The sequence below is a fragment of the Mytilus edulis genome, chromosome 7 (assembly GCF_963676685.1).
Source record: "Mytilus edulis chromosome 7, xbMytEdul2.2, whole genome shotgun sequence".
Classification (NCBI taxonomy): domain Eukaryota; kingdom Metazoa; phylum Mollusca; class Bivalvia; order Mytilida; family Mytilidae; genus Mytilus; species Mytilus edulis.
This window is the reverse complement of record NC_092350.1, coordinates 58,242,764-58,259,620: the sequence shown is the minus strand read 5'-3', so window position 1 is coordinate 58,259,620 and position 16,857 is coordinate 58,242,764. Positions and strand designations below refer to the sequence as shown.

Sequence of the window (16,857 nt, the reverse complement as noted above, 5' to 3'; positions counted from 1 at the left end):
TACTTTATTTTCCATTCATGCAGAAGATGCCAAACTAAATTTGGGGAGAGATGCTAAAAAAAGCTCCATCTGCTGATTATAAGAGTACCGTAGAGATTTGTTGGTTGAATTGATTGACATGTAAAATAGAGAGACAAGAGGAATTTGTACAACAATGATGAGGCCATTGGAAAATTGAATGTAGGTTTATGTTTCACGAAAAACTCAAAACTTTTATAAATAGGTTGATAGGCAGACATGTCTGTCTAACTACATGTAGCTAGGTTCATCTTACCTTGTATATCTATCATTTACAAGGGTGTGAATGGGGTTTACAAAACCGGCACAATTTATTAGAAATAAAGAACCCCAATAATAAAGAATATTGAATAAAGAATAATGAGGTGCTCAAATAAAAAGAATAGAGAATATTGGGCAAAAAGTATTAAAAAAAAGAAAAAAATCACCTTCATAAGATATTGTTTAAAAAAATTCTTCACTGTAGCCTGTGTTAATGTGCACACTTTATTTGCTTTGTATAGTAGTAAAAGAGGGACGAAAGATACCAAAGGGACAGTCAAACTCATAAATCTAAAACAAACTGACAACGCCATGGCTAAAAATGAAAAAGACAAACAGAAAAACAATAGTACACATGACACAACATAGAAAACTAAAGAATAAACAACACGAACCCCATATAAATATACATATAATAAATTTAAAAAAAAATTATTAATACAATGGACAACACTGAATGATAATTTTATTATTTTTAATGGAATTAGAATACTTAGAAAGCCAAAACAATTCTTGTTCACAACTAAATGTCCACATAGAGATCCTCATTCACAAGGTCATTGTTCAATTTATATAAATTTTGTTGTATTTATATTGAAGATTCTATGTCAATGGCGGATCCATGTACCCTTATTGGCCCAAGACCACAATTTATGACCCCGGTTTTCGTTGTTCACGAATATAGTTACCTTTAATTATAGTGTATTTTTTCTTTATTTTTTTTTCTTTCCCTTTCTCATACATTTCGTAGCTTTTCTGGGTTGGAAATGAAAGAAGAGAGCTGAAATAAACTTTTGGATGTTTTATTTTAACTGATTTTGATCAGGAAAGAGTGATTAGGCCAGGTGCAAAAAGGTAATATTTACATGTTTCGGAACATCTCTTGACTTGCCTATAGGGGTATGGATGTGTATTGGCCTAATTTCAATGATTCTGAAAATTGCATATTGTTTTGGACTTGTACTGTACATTACACGCACAAAAAAATAGACAAAAAGAATAGGCAAAATTTTTTAATGCGAGAAAACGTTATAAAGAAATGATAGAGGAATTAATTGTGGTTTTGGGCCTATTATACATGTAAATCACTATGCAGTATGGGTTTGCTAATTGTTGAAGGCTCTTATGTGACCCAATAGTTTCTTTATATCTATGTCATTTGGTCTGGTGGATAATTGTTTCATTGAGCTCAGGTTTTCTCTGCTTCTATGTACAAAAAATTGAGATTGGAAATGGTGAATATGACTATATGTCAAAGAGACAAAAACCCGACCAAAGAGCAGAAAACAGATGACAGCTACCAATGAATCTCAACGTATGGAGAAAATACTGCACCTGCAGGTGGTCCTCAGCTGGCCCCTAAATAAAACTGTGTACTAGTTCATTGAAAATGAAGGTCACACAAAATTTTGAATCATATAAATGAACTAAAATTCAAAAACATACAAGACTAACAAAGGCCAGAGACTTGGGACAGGCATTAAAATGAGGCGGAGTTAAATATGTTTTGTGAAATGTCAACTTTCCCTCTATATCTGTAGCCAATGAAGAACAAAGGAAAACATAGTTCCCAGGTTAGGGGAGGGTTGGGATAGCGCTAACATGTTTAACCCCGCAACCTTTTTTTTGTATATGCCTGTCCCAAGTCAGGAGCCTGTAATTCAATGGTTGTCGTTTGTTTAAGTGTTACATATTTGTTTTTCGTTCATTTTATTTAGATAAAAAAGGCCGTTCGTTTTAATTAAATTGTTTTACATTGTCTAATAGGGGCCTTTTATAGCTGACTATGCGGTATGAGCTTTGCTCATTGTTGAAGGCCGTACTGTGACCTACAGTTGTTAATGTCTGTGTCATTTTTGTCTCTTGTGGACTCACTGGCAATCATACCACATCTTCTTTTTTATATAGCAATACACACAGTAAAATAAATGCAAACTTACTTACCATGCTTACTTGCAATATATAAAATATACTTTCTTTATTTTATGCACTGATTTCTTACCATGCTTACTCTTAAAAACAACTTGTGGTCATGATAGCAACACTACCCAGGCATTTATTTAGGTATCACAAAAATATTAATCACATTCTGGTATAAAATTACAAAATCGCAACAATAAATGCACTTCCCTGAATTTGCAGTTGGTGTGAGACAAGACTCTGTGTTGAAGGCTGTTCATTGACCTATAATGGTTTACTTTTATATATTGTTATTTGGATGGAGAGCTGTCTCATCAGCTCTCACACCACATCTTCCTATACATTGTAACTATGACAGTTTACTGTTTTCAAATATTTATTTGGATTTTGGGCTCCATTTTAATTTGGTCCATATTGAGGACCAAAATTAAATTTAGATAAACTTACTTTGATTTCTTATTTAATTGAAATCTTGAGATTATTTGATATTCTTAATCTATGTATTTTGGACCATAAACATGATAAATCAGGCTGTTATTTTTCTCGTGTGAATTGTTTTACAATTGTGATTCCATTGACTGAGCTGTATGGGTTTAACTCATTCTTGAAGGCTGAATGGTTACCTGCAGTTGTTGATTCTGAGTCATTTGTCTTTTTGATGAATTGTTTCATTTGCTATCTTTGTACATCTTATATTTTTGCATTAAAGTCTGATTCCAAATTTTGGAGCTTCTTCATTAATACCATGTCACATGCCTGAAACCTATGCTGTCTCAATATTTTAATCACAATCTAAATTCAGAGCTGTATCAAGCTTGAATATGGGGGTTGTATCAAGCCGCCCCCTGTATTTTATTTGTCTTTTAATGTTGGTCACAAATGTATCCATATTAAATGAAAATTATAAATAATGCACAGATCATAATTGAAGGAACAACATTTTTGTTGCTGTTCTTTATCTTAATTTCAAATTTTTCACCTTCCACAGATTTATATGTTCTTATTCAACTATATATACATGTTTCAACGGCTGTTTTTCAAAGCAGGTTTGATGAAATGATAATTGAGATGGAGTATTTTAACAACAATTATGATCTAATATCTAAATATACATGCATGATTATAATAACAACAATTTATGATTCAAACTTAACCAACATGATAAAAATAACCATTAACATTCAGTTTATTACTTTTCATATCATTAAATTTAAATATATCAATAATCTTAATAAGAAATAAATATCTTCAGCTGAAGTCAATTAAGTACAACCAATATAAATATATCACAGATATTTGACTTGTACTTCATGTTCATATGTATAAAGATACAAGTCTTATTTTCTTTCCATAAATGTAATGCTTTATTTGCGTAAACTATCAACAATGAAATAATCAAAAGCTGCTCATTTACAAGTCTCCAGGAGGCAGTTTTATAGGCCGTGCACAGCTATGATATATATGTGTTAGTTTCTGAAATAATAGGTTGAACTGTCCAAAAAATATTGGCAATCAAAATAACAATTTTATGTTTTGAACACCCAAAATTTAGGATAAGGGTTTGTATCAAAAAATCTTTAGTATCAAAATTTTCAAAAGAATAAGTGAAGAAACTTAAAAATATTTAAATCTGACATATAACATCTTCAAGTAAATAAGCATAACTTGAATAGTATTGCCCCTTACATGCCTTACTGACTTAAAATGTTTTATTGCTTATAAGATTAAAAATATTCTTTAATTAACTGACTTTAGGGTATGTACATGTAACTATTTTAATGGCATTAAAGAAAGACATCACTCTTCCATATCTTCAATTGGCGAAATCAGTGGTTCACTGAGGTTCCGGTGGTTAAGAATGGAAAAGCATCGAAGACAGACATTCCTCGCAAGAGCAGGTTTTGTGCAACACCTGTTGTGTACCAACTGATCACAAGTATAACACTGAAACCAGGATATATACTTGTCCTTTTGAATGGATTTGGGTGGTTCAGTGCTACCACAGGTATTGCACAAAATCTCATCAGCATCATTGATGGTATCAGGGACACTGTCCTCAAAGTCAACGTCATTTTCATTAGTCCCCTCCCCCTCCCCCTCAGAAAACATGTAAGGAATAGTCTTTTGACTGTCATCACTGTCATCGTCTGTCATGTCAATCACCACTGGATTGACGTCTTCATCCCTGAAACCATCAAGTTTCCTGAGCTTTTCCTCAAACTCCCTTACCACGCGAGTCTCAAATTTAGCCCAGCGCTCCGCATCGACATGGGACTTGGCCTCCAAAAAAGCTGACTAATACCTTTTTCATTGCAACTAGAATTATTTCTAGCTACATTGCCTTATAAGTAAGACCAAACCAGTTCGATGGGATTGAGCTCACACTGATAAGAAGGGGTGTGTAAAATCTCATGGCCATTAGCTGATGCAAGGTCATCTATTATATACCTAGGTTGAGGCTTTTTTGGCTTCACCAAATCAAGCAGCTCGGTCTTTTTCATTTTCTTATCATACTGAACATTGCTCTTCTCCAGCCATGCCGAGATCTCTGACTTGTTGCTGTTCGTGTTTGGTACCTTTGAGTCAGGATCTAAGTGACTGTGATACGGAGCATTGTCCATTACAATTACAGACCGAGGAGGCAGTTTAGGGTGAAGTGTATCTCTGAACCACTCTGTAAAGTGCTCCTTATTCATCTCGTCATGATAATCAGAGCTGTTGGTTTTCGACTCAAATATAAGACCACATCCGGGGATTATGCCTTGTTGAGAGGAGCCAACATCTAAGATTATCAATCTAGTACCCTTGCCAGAAGGTACTTTCCGATGGGTACCTTTACAGTGTGGCTCAAAGACAGACATGGACGTGCTGGGAACATCCAACCAGTCACCCTTTACCACATGATTGGTGTTTAACCAAGTCTAATCCAGATATACAATATGACGCCCTTGCTGCCTAAATTTATGTATCTTACGAAGATATGCCATTATCATGAGAACGATGTCCTCCCTCTCTTGTCGCATTCTTGTAGAACCTGAAAAAAAAATCATACATGTATATGTTTGTATATGATGTATTTTAATAATCATGATAATAGATAATACGTTTGTTTGTATATTTTTTAATATTAGATAAGAATGTATTGTTTTTATTTTCAGGCTGTTAGCTTTATATACATGTAGTGTCAATCATTAAGTTACTGCCTGCCAAGCAATACCTGGAGTATGTGTAAAGTTAAATCTAGATGACTCTGATGTATTCTGGTAGCTTAATGCATTAATAGCAGAAAAGAAATTCATTAGTCTTGTAAGTGTGATCCGCAATGGAGAACTTAAATCTAAATCTTTAAACTTGTATGCAACATTGTTAAGTTTAGATATTTTCAGATGTATTCTTTGTTTTCCTGGACCTCCATGAGTACAAGTAACATTTTGATTATATGCATTGAAATTAAAAATTATACATGTTCACCTGTCCCATGATTTTGACAAAAAAGATGAAATACCCAATATATATACACTTTCAGCATGTTTTATATCTGTTCCATTACAAATTATAAAAAAAAATAATGAAAATGAAGGATATAGTTCAGAGTTTTGTATAACGTCTATTAACACTGAACTAGTATACATTTTGTTAAGTGGCTAGCTGTAGCACGCCTCCGGGTGCAGGATTTTCTCACTGTATTGGTGGCTTTTGGCTGTTTTCTGCTCTTTGGTCGGGTTTTATTTTTGACCCATTCCCTATTTCATGTATTTATATTCTCACTTTAATGAAATTTTTGGCTTAGAGATTGGATGACCGGTAAGTCAAAATATTTTGAAATAATTACCGAAACCCTAGTAAATGCACTGTTCTCGACACTGTAGATATGGAAATGTCAATGTCCTTCTTTTTCAGAGCGTCCTGCAGCTTTGGCATGGTCACCGTCTGGGATTTCTTGTGTAGATCATAGATGATCCTCCTCACCACACCTTTGTCGAAATCATCCACCTTCTGAGTCTTGGTGACAGTTTTCTGGACATAATCCTTGTGAATTGACTTGACCACATCCTGCACAGGATCATTTCCATTGATTTACCCTCTCAGGGTGGACTGTTTAATGCCTGTAATTTTCATTGAGAATTATTTAAACAAATGTTTACCATTTTGTTTTTATCAATGCAATACATGCAATGTTATTATATATAATTGTAAATTATGTTGAACAAAACATCAATATTGAAGACTTTCACCATATATTTCACCACCTTTTGTTTTTGCTGAATTTTGATGGTAGAACATAAACAATGTAATATCTTGTCTAGACTTAAGGCCAAACAAAATTAATAGGTGTGTTTTGTAATACTTCTTTGAAAAGAAAAGGGTAATTAAGTTTAGGGATTTATTTTTATTTTAACATTTTTTAGATTGAGTCTATGTTTCATTTTGATTTTAGCCGTGCTTATATGGTAATTGGAAACACATCTTTTTTATTTAGACTTAAAGAATGGATTTTTAGAAGGACGTTATTGTTAGAATTATACTTTATGTAATTAATACTGAAATTCTTCTATTTCTTCTTTTGAATGGAATAGAATACAAATGTATATACACAATTTGATTTTTTTAATTGACATTGAAAATGTTCAAGTGTGCTAATGAAATGTCCAATTGTTGTTTTTTTTTTTTCAAATCAAATAAAAAAATTGATTAATTTTACCTGTTGCTTTCACCAGTCTTCTCATTGGGTTTTGAAGCATCCATGGTCGCTTCATACCCTTTTCCATCAGAAAAAACTGGTAAAGTTTTCTCAACAAGTCCTTTGTCTGAAAAGTACATAAAAAATTAGGAAAATGATAATAATGTTCATAGAATGTTACACTTCAATTTTTTGATAAAACAAGTGTGGTAAATTTTATAATGTTTCAAGGAATGTTAAATTTTATTTTTTTAATAAAACAAGTACTTGCCAAGTATGCCAAGTGAAAGTGATAGCTTTAACAGTGATCAAGGGGACATAATCCAAACTCAAATTAGATTCAAATTTATGTGTGAAGATAGAAAAATTTCATTGAGCATAAATATGGAATAAGATTGATACAAGTTAAATATATATAGTTTATATTGACGTTAAGAATAGTACATACTAAAAAGAAAAATTTTATTGAGCATAAATATGGAATAAGACTGATACTAGTTGAATATATATAGTTTATATTGACGTTAAGAATAGTACATACTAAAAATTCAGGCATTTATTTATATCATAGATATCATGCTAGGGCTTAATTAATATATTGTTTGTTTCCCGAATCCCGACCCTGCAAAGACAGGTATGGGACAGAAGGTAGGGAAATAATTTTATTTTTTCTAAAAAGCTTGAACAGCATTTGACGATCCTGCAAGCCTGAAAAACGGAAATGAATAAAATAATATTTGACTTAAATTTGACAATAAAATTTTAAGAGTAGCACTGTTTTTGCAGGGTCGGTCGGGATTGGGGAAACAAACAATATTTTATTTTAGGCCCTATGTATTTAAATGGACTAGACATTTATCTGTTGTAAGACTAAAAGACTGTATTTTGAGGTTATCTCCTATATTATAGTTATATCTTTTTCCTTCTCCAGGCAATGCATTATGTTGGGCCAGTGGGGTTAATTTCAAGTTAAAGAGTAAGGCTAAAGTAGTCTTAACTTCTTAAGGTTGGTTGCAGCAAGTTAGTTTAGAAGCAGATTAAGGTGTGAAATATCCATGTATGGGTAACACATACACTTCTTATGTTACCTTTCTTATTCCCCACCCACCCATCCATTTAACATATATATATTATGCTTCTGAATCTTTATTTATAAATGGAATTGATTAAGTTGAAAAGAGTTTTGCCATTCTTTACTCATGCCTTGATAGTCCAGGTATTGTGAAAATAGTCATAATATATGTAACACAATAACACTTTTCTTTACAAATTTCAGTTGGCAGTTCATTTGTTTTTGTCATTTTCATAATTATTGTGCTTCTTTTGTTGATTTTTTTTGCCAATTTTGGTTCATCAGTTTTATACCTGATTGGTTTTTACCAAATTATTTAACTTTGGTGGCATATTTCTTGTTTTGTATATTCTTAATTAACAATAAAACAACAAAGTTAAAAATTGTACTGTCTGTATTATTATCGTCTGCAATTATAGATTACTTTGGGTCTTACCTTGCAATTGTAGAAAAAATCCGAGATGTCCGAAATTTATGTAAATTTTCTGAACTTGAACTCCACGGAAACACTTCCGGTAAAAACAATGGCTGATTCCACCATTCAAAATCGTCTATGAAAATGTGAAGGTCAGGATTATGACAGTGCGATCACTTAATAGGTAGGTCAGTAGTGGTTTTTCTAAATGCGATTTATGAATGGAATATAAAAAACTATATCTCGAGTAAACGCGATTGATAGTTTAGATTATTTTTACCGATAACCGCTACGAATTTCAGCTGACGGCGACTATAAACACATTTATTCAAAAACCAGTTGTTGCCATGACACGGGTTATGTTCTTCTCATATATGCTATGATGGTATCATACTAAATCCCTAACGAGAAGGATTGTGCCTGATGTTCATATGATGAAATCATAATCTTTCAGTCAGTTTAATTGAAGTCTGGGGCTGGCATGTCAGTTAACTGCTAGTAGTCTGTTGATATTTATGTATTATTGTCATTTTGTTTATTTTCTTTGGTTACATCTTCTGACATCAGACTCGGACTTTTCTTGAACTGAATTCTAATGTGCGTATTGTTATGCGTTTACTTTTCTACATTGGCTAGAGGTATAGCGGGAGGGTTGAGATCTCACAAACATGTTTAACCCCGCCGCATTTTTGCGCCTGTCCCAAGTCAGGAGCCTCTGGCCTTTGTTAGTCTTGTATTATTTTAATTTTAGTTTCTTGTGTACAATTTGGAAATTAGTATGGCGTTCATTATCACTGAACTAGTAAATATTTGTTTAGGGGCCAGCTGAAAGACGCCTCCGGGTGCGAGAATTTCTCGCTACATTGAAGACCTGTTGGTGACCTTCTGCTGTTGTTTTTTCTATGGTCGGGTTGTTGTCTCTTTGGCACATTCCCCATTTCCATTCTCAATTTTATTTGTGTATGAATGAATCAGTGGGGAGATATTTGCAATGATCTATATAAAACATACCATTTATTTTCTAACCATCAATCAGCGACAAACAAAAGTAATGTTATTAAAATTGAGAATGAAAATTGGGAATACATCAAAGAGCAACAACCCGACAAAATAGTAGAAACAGCCAAAGGCCACAATAGTTCTTCAAGACAGCGAGAAAATCCCGCACCAGGAGGCTGGCTTCACAAATTTGTGAACTTGTTCAATGAAAATGGATATCCCCCTCAATTCCGAAGCATATACATGAACTTAATTACTATTAATTAGTTTAAACATATTTATATATAGGAGATTGGGAAACAAGTTTTGCAACCTTTATTAATCCCTTTTCACTTTGCGGGTGCTGGTGCGAGTGCTGCCTTGTAGCGGCATTAGCATGCTCTTTTTCGAAATCTACAAGGGTGTATTTAACGTGCAAGGGATATGACTCTCTCTTAACACGGGTCAGCCATTTATCATCCCCTTCCGACAGATTATCATCGTTTCCTCAAGACCATACTCGCAAATGGTGTCAAGGGAGAGTCGAAAATTCAGTCTCTGAAATTTTCATCCCGGAACGGAAATCGAACCAGGAACCTTTGTGTTAGTAGTCCGATGCATTAGCCACTTCACCACGACTCTTGATTTTATTCAACAACACGATAAGGTACCAGAGTTTCCCATAACAGTTAAGTTAGATACACTCGAGCATATTTACAGTTTATTTATACTTTATACTGTCATGGGATACTCTTGTATCTTATTATGTTGTTCAATAACATTCGGAACATTTGATGCAGGAACCGGATTCAAAGTTGTCGCCCATACAATACTTCCTTCAATTAAGACTCAAAATAAGACGAAACGACGATGGTATTTTCCTGTTTGTATTTTCCCCTATTTTCTTTTTGGCCAGTTGTTGCCCGTTTTTATTGGACTTATCTAGACGTGTGAAACCGAATTCCGTTTGCACAAAACGTGTATTTTGTTATATGGTATGTGTGCGGGATTGTTCTTACGGACTTTTTTTTTTTAATATATATATGTCATCGGGTACGCTTAAAACCAAAAGTATATTATCATGTTGCTTTTTAAAGACAAATGTATTGTCAGCGATAAAATTCCCCGAAATGACAAAATTAATGTTAAACAATTCAACCGAGAAAACTAACGGCCGAATTAATGTACAAAATAATGAATGAAAAAACAAATACGTTACACAGCAACAAACGACAACCAATTACACAATTACAGGCTCCTTACTTTGGACAGGCACTTACAGAATGTGGCGGGGTTAAACTAGTTTGAAAGCGACAACCCTCCCTCTAACCTTGACCAGTGGTGTAACAGTACAACATAACAACAAACTATATAAATCACTTAGTTGTAGCTATATGGCAGATATAGAAACTGCTTAACACGCTACAACTCAATATAACAAAATTTCAATACCACGCCACGTTTGAAGTTATTCGCTTCCATAGAAGCCAAGAAAAGATTTGCGAAAAGTTTCGTCAACAACGCGTGTCGTAAAATATCAAACAATCGGCAAATGTTCATGCTTCAACTCCTTGCTACAAGTACAAGTCAGATTAAACCTCCGTTGCATTTGAATATTTCATTTATACGTATTGTATTGTATTCATCGGATGATTTTTTTTATCCAGTTTGGCGTTTTGAGTCGCATTTAACCTACGGCATTTACATAATGTGAATGACGCCCTTAGCAAAAACATTCCTACCATTTAATTGGAGTGCCATTCGAAAGTGCATTGTTACACATCATTTTTTCTAACTGGTTTTATCGATACCAAGCTTGGCCTGTTAAATCATCGATGATGAACCATTCCTAATCGTACCAGTCTATATTCCATTTTTTTTGTGATGCAATCATAGAGGTTTTTTTCTTAATAATTTGCCTAAGTATGCAGACATATTCATTTCCGTTATGCATAAAACTAGAAAAATAGCCAACACTGTCTACATTTTAGTCAGAATCATATGTCCCGATACATTGATATGTCGCCTAAAACTGTTAATTTTTTTTAAAAGAAGACAGCAATTTTCATGTCCATGGGTCTTATTAATGAACTGTTTATCAAACTTGGAAGAATTAAAAATATCGTGAATTGTCTACTGAATGAATAAATAGCCTCAAATACATTTGTGAGGGAAAGCATATCCGGGTTACAAACTAAAACCGAGGAAAACACATCACATATATAAAAGGAAAACAATGAAACAACAGAAACACTAAAGTGCAACAAAAAACAAACGACAATGTAATACACAACGAAACGAACTATAAGATAAAAACTGCCATTTTCCTGACTTAGTACAGGACATTTTAAGAAAAAAAAAATGGTGAATTGAACCTGGTTTTGTGGCTAGCCAAACCTCGCGCTTTTTTGTAAATATTAAATATAGAGTCATCTCTATAGAGACATCTATCATTTACAACCGATTTGTGACTTTTTAACAGCGGTATACTACTGATGCCTTTAAGTGTTTGTCCATATAACCTACCTTTGCTGTTAGCAAAATATGCCTTGTATAATCTACTAAAGATAGTCTGTATATTTAATTTAATAACTGGTTTGTATGAAACTAAGAAACAGTGAAATTCAAGGAACCAAATTTAGATCTAGAATAGCTTATCATATATAAATATATCAAAACAGACAGAGAGTGATTAGTATATGCCAACACCGACTAGCCAGTTATTAGTTATAAAACAAATTAGATTCAATATCATTCAAACCGTATTTTCCTACATGTATTCGGAACTAAGGTGAACCAGAAGAAGTCAACTAAGTCAATTATTTTGCGTAACCAATAACAATCATGACAAATAATAATGTAATTACAGATAGATTAGAACGCTTTAAAGAATTATGGCAATACGAAGCATCTGAGCATTAACGAATAGAATATGGTAACAGCCATGATTTGGCTTCTAAAATCAACAAAAAAAATTATGTTATTGATAATAATAATATATTTATATTATTGATAAATGAACAGGACTACTTAACTTTACCCTTTTGTAATGTTCAATTATGATGTTACCAAGGTGTCATACATATGTTGCCACTCAATTGTTTTAGACCGAATTAATATGAGCAATAACCTCATCAAGAAAGATATTGTAACATAGAAACAAGGAGATATTGTATGACATCCAATGTGACAACTCTCAACCAAAGGCCATATGACGTGCATGTCAGCAATTATAGGCAAGCATACGCCTTCAATTGAGAGGAAATACAACACTGTATTATCGCCAATAAAAGGTCCCGACATGACAAATATGAAACAATTCGATTAAAAAAACTATCATCCAAAACAATGGACGGCATTGATCAGATAATAGTGAGTTATATAATGATGTATTCATGTTTGATTACGTTGATAAAATCCTCCAATCTTAACGAGCAATATGCTACTTATTAGATACTGATCAGAAGTATTTTATTTTACATTCAATTGATTTTTTGTGTGTTTGGTTTTTATATTTTTTACTTGCTTTTCGAAAGAAAAAAAACGGAATTCTAACAGATTCTGAATTTTATTTGCATTTACGATACTGTAGCTGCAGACATTACTGCAGTGTATAAAGGAGATACCAATTGTGTTAAATGATAAAGATAAAAGAGGGTCGAAAGATACCAGAGAGACAGTCAAACTCATAGATAAACTTCACGGCTACAAAAAATAAAAAAACAAACAGACAAATAATAGAACACAATGCACAACATAGAACACTGAATACTGAGAAACACAAACCCTATTAAAATAAGCTTTTCGTGTATCAATGATAGTTGGTAAGTTTTGTTGAATAAATTCTTGTAATTTCAATATATCATGTTCAATGTTATAAAATAACACATGTTTTTAAATATAAAATGATCAGTGTTATTTATAATTTTAAAACTGTCAATATCGAATTATTGTTATGTGTTCTCTTTTTTTTTTGTCTGTTTACTCCCCAGCATCTGAAAAAGAAAGAGAAAAATTGAAACAATCTCCCTATTTTTCGCTTAGGAATTTCAATGATATTTGACATACACTATTTAGATATAATAAGATGTGGTATGAATGCTTATGAGACAACCCTCTATCATAATTTGTAAAAGTTAACCATAAAAGGCCAAAGAACGGCCTTCGACATGGAGCCTTAACTCGCACCGAACAGGAAGCTTTAAAGGTATGTATACATGAGATGTCTTGTTTTCAACAGTTGTTCTCTAGTAGAAGAAAGAAGAAAGTGTATGTTCACAAGGATATTCGCTATTCTGTTTCAAAAACTTTTTATAAATTGATGGTATATGAATAAAGGAACTAAAAAATCAGAACAAATGAAGGAACCATTTACTTGTTTTCGAGAAATTAGCCTTTCAAAATTTTGCGGGAAATAATTCCCTCTAGACTTTTAAACATTTAACGTTGGTAGTACCTTTCTTAAAAAAAACATATGAAAATATATCAAGGATTCAATAACATTTTCAGATAGTAATTTTGAAACTATATGTCATAAAAGTAGAAAAGAAAAGTCGGGGTTAACGGTCCGTGTATATGCGTCCATTCGTGTTTCGTTATGAAATATCAAATACAAAAATCAAAAACTCTTGATATTCATTATTCATTAGGGTTTTTTGAAAAATCATAAACGAAAAAAAAACCTTTCCTTTTCCATTTTGGTTTTCGTGAAATCAAAAATGAAAAATCGAAAACACTTTTGATTTTCGTTTTGGTATTTAAGAAATCCTAAACGAAAAATGAAAACACTTTTTTGTTTTTTTGTTTTTTTTTTGATATTTCAAAACGAAAAACGAATGAACGCAAATGTTCACGGACCAGGATACAATGAAATCTACCGCCGCCATTAAATTTACTCCAACTTGATTTATTTGCTTACAAGCATCTGTGCACATTACTATTGTGGTCAAACAAGTCTATTGCTATTTTTTTTAATTCTACATTGACTAAATGTATAGGGTGAGGGTTGAGATCTCACAAACTATGTTTTATCCCGCTACATTTTGAGCCTGTCCTATACGAGGGACAAAAGATACTAAAGGGACAGTCAAACTCATACAGTCAGGAGTGACTGGCTTTTGTTTGCCTTGTATGTTTTTTTTAATATTACTTTATTTATATGTTTTGGAGTCGAGTGTGATGTCTATTTTCACTGAACTTGAACACAAATTTATTTAGGGACCATCTTATGACCATCACCGGGTGCGGTATTCTCTCGCTGCGTTGAAGACTCATTTGTGGCCTTTGACTTTTGTCCACTCTTGGGTCGGGTTGTGGTCTCCTAAACATTTTCATTTTCAATGTTATCTTGTCTAGATATCTATCTATTTCCCTCTTGACGCTTTGAAAGTATCAGATATTTTAATGATCGATATTTCGAATAATATTTACCAAATGTAGAGAAACATTTCAAACTTTTGTATGAACAATACATGTGGTAAAGAATAAGACTTATACCAATTTGAAATGCTAAATCTGGAGACATTTTTTTTTTCATCCAACATATTTCTAATATTTGTACAAGAAGAAAAAAACCTGCGCGCTATGATTTTTAGTTAAAAAGGTCAACAATCTTAACTTCTAAACACATAATTGAATTATAGTCGCCTCTCTCTTTTAAGTAAAAATGATATATTTGGTTGGGAATTTTAAGCTAAATATTAATTAGGAAATATATCATTGATATACTTACCACATGCACCAGTTCTGAGGAGCATATCATCAATGGCAATATCACCAATCGTTTCTTCATTAGTTCTGGTACTTATTATGGTGACCTATAAAAAGAAAACAAAAATATTTCAAAATAGTATTGGCATACAAAGTCACCCCCTTCTTTTTTTTCTTATCCTTTTTTTTCACTTAAATTATTTATACTTGATAGTACGCGAGAAAGGGCCCCAAAATGACTAGTGTAAATTTAATTCTAAGCAGAAAAACTAATGGTCTAATATTTATTAAAAAGAAGAGAAACGAGAAATACATATGAACCAGATCAATAAAAAACCAATGAATAACAGAGGACTGACTTTATACATGTTATAATAGTGGAAATCAAATCTAGAGGGTACAGAAGGAAACTTTTCATTTTTTTCTGTAAAAATCGTATTTTAAAAAAGTTGCTTATAAATAAGACGAATGTCCCAACCTAATCGGACTCATTTTCAGTTATATTTTCTTATTGTATTCACTTGGAAAACGTGCTTTTGGATGTATTTTTGTGTGCTGCATTGCGAAGTTTTATGCTGGACAGATTCTAAAGATCAAGAAAATTAGTACAAATTATTCATGAAGTTCTAGGTGCTTCTTTTACAAAGTGTCTGACGCAAAAAAAAGGTAAGTTAATACTGTCATATGTTTCACTTTCAATAATTCGGTGTTATTTTTTTTAACTTACGACCGCTAATCTAGTTATTGTATAACCAAATTTACTATTGCAGCTTAATTTGGATATATGATTAATTTACAATGGATACGTAATTTTTCGTCAAATCTTCATGGATTTACAGGGTACACGGGAATCACGAATTTAAATGTTCAACAAATTACAAATTTTCCAAAAGCTTGTATTCAGACTTAAGAAAAACAACGAGATTAAATATGCACGAAAGTTTAAGTTTTCTTGATCCCCGAAAATTGGTACCAAAGAATATAAATGAATCTATAGTTATACTTACAACAGGATTACAATATTGTGGAATGTTTAGAGTATCATTTTCTCCAATCATAGAAAGAAGCGGTTTGTGCTCCTATGTATATCTTTACCCTTATCAGGGTAGATCCTTTCTCCCCAGCTAAAAATTCTAATGTTCCAACGTGAGGCCCCATCATGTGGTACTGGAAGGACAGACAATAAGGACATGCTGCAATAATAAAGGTTATAATCAAAATACTATCAAGAGATCTATTTTAGTTGGTATTGAGATGTCTGCTGACAAGAATGCAAGAATTATTTGGAATTTTAGTTTTCTTATTTGTCTCTTCTTTTTGATTTTTTATTGACTGATACTACCAAAACATTGATATATTCTGATTCAGTATTTGCGATTCTTACAAATATCTTATGCAATATGAACCAACATAACGATAACCGTAATAAGTTGTAACCAAATACTGAAGAAAAATACAATTCATATGTTTCATAATGTTTGGTCTGGGTTTTTGTACACCATGGCGTGGCCAGATACTTTTTAATTATTACTGGGATCCAGGAGACACAGCTGTGTAATAATACATTTCAATCCTAGTATCTATGATGACTTTATCTATTATTACTACACAACTTGAAAATCAATTTTAACAAATAAACAAACAAAATGTTTTCGTAGTTGATTTCAAATTTGAGCAAAACGTCAACAAAAAATATTTTGTAGTTGAAATTAAATTTGCACAAGAGTCAATACCGTATATAGCATTCACTTTCAATTTAGTAATATATAGCTTCAAGAGTCAAAGGAACCAAAACAACACAGT

The 16,857-nt window shown here is 32.6% G+C and overlaps 2 protein-coding genes across 5 annotated transcripts in view; both read right to left on the bottom strand.

Annotated features, from left to right (window-relative positions):
• LOC139481878 (MAM domain-containing glycosylphosphatidylinositol anchor protein 1-like) overlaps positions 1–16,857 on the bottom strand; it is a 111,841-nt gene that overhangs the window by 19,716 nt on the left and 75,268 nt on the right. The window lies entirely within an intron of this gene.
• The window catches only part of LOC139481876 (MAM domain-containing glycosylphosphatidylinositol anchor protein 1-like), a 52,677-nt gene continuing 48,990 nt past the window's right edge, over positions 13,171–16,857 (bottom strand). For all 4 annotated transcript variants that reach the window (XM_071265390.1, XM_071265387.1, XM_071265385.1 and 1 more), the window contains 2 exons: positions 15,077–15,161; positions 13,171–13,340 (listed from right to left, as the gene is read on the bottom strand). In XM_071265390.1, coding sequence (XP_071121491.1) covers positions 13,327–13,340; positions 15,077–15,161 — 99 coding nt within the window. In that variant the 3' untranslated portion in view covers positions 13,171–13,326. The remainder of the gene's footprint in view (positions 13,341–15,076; positions 15,162–16,857) is intronic.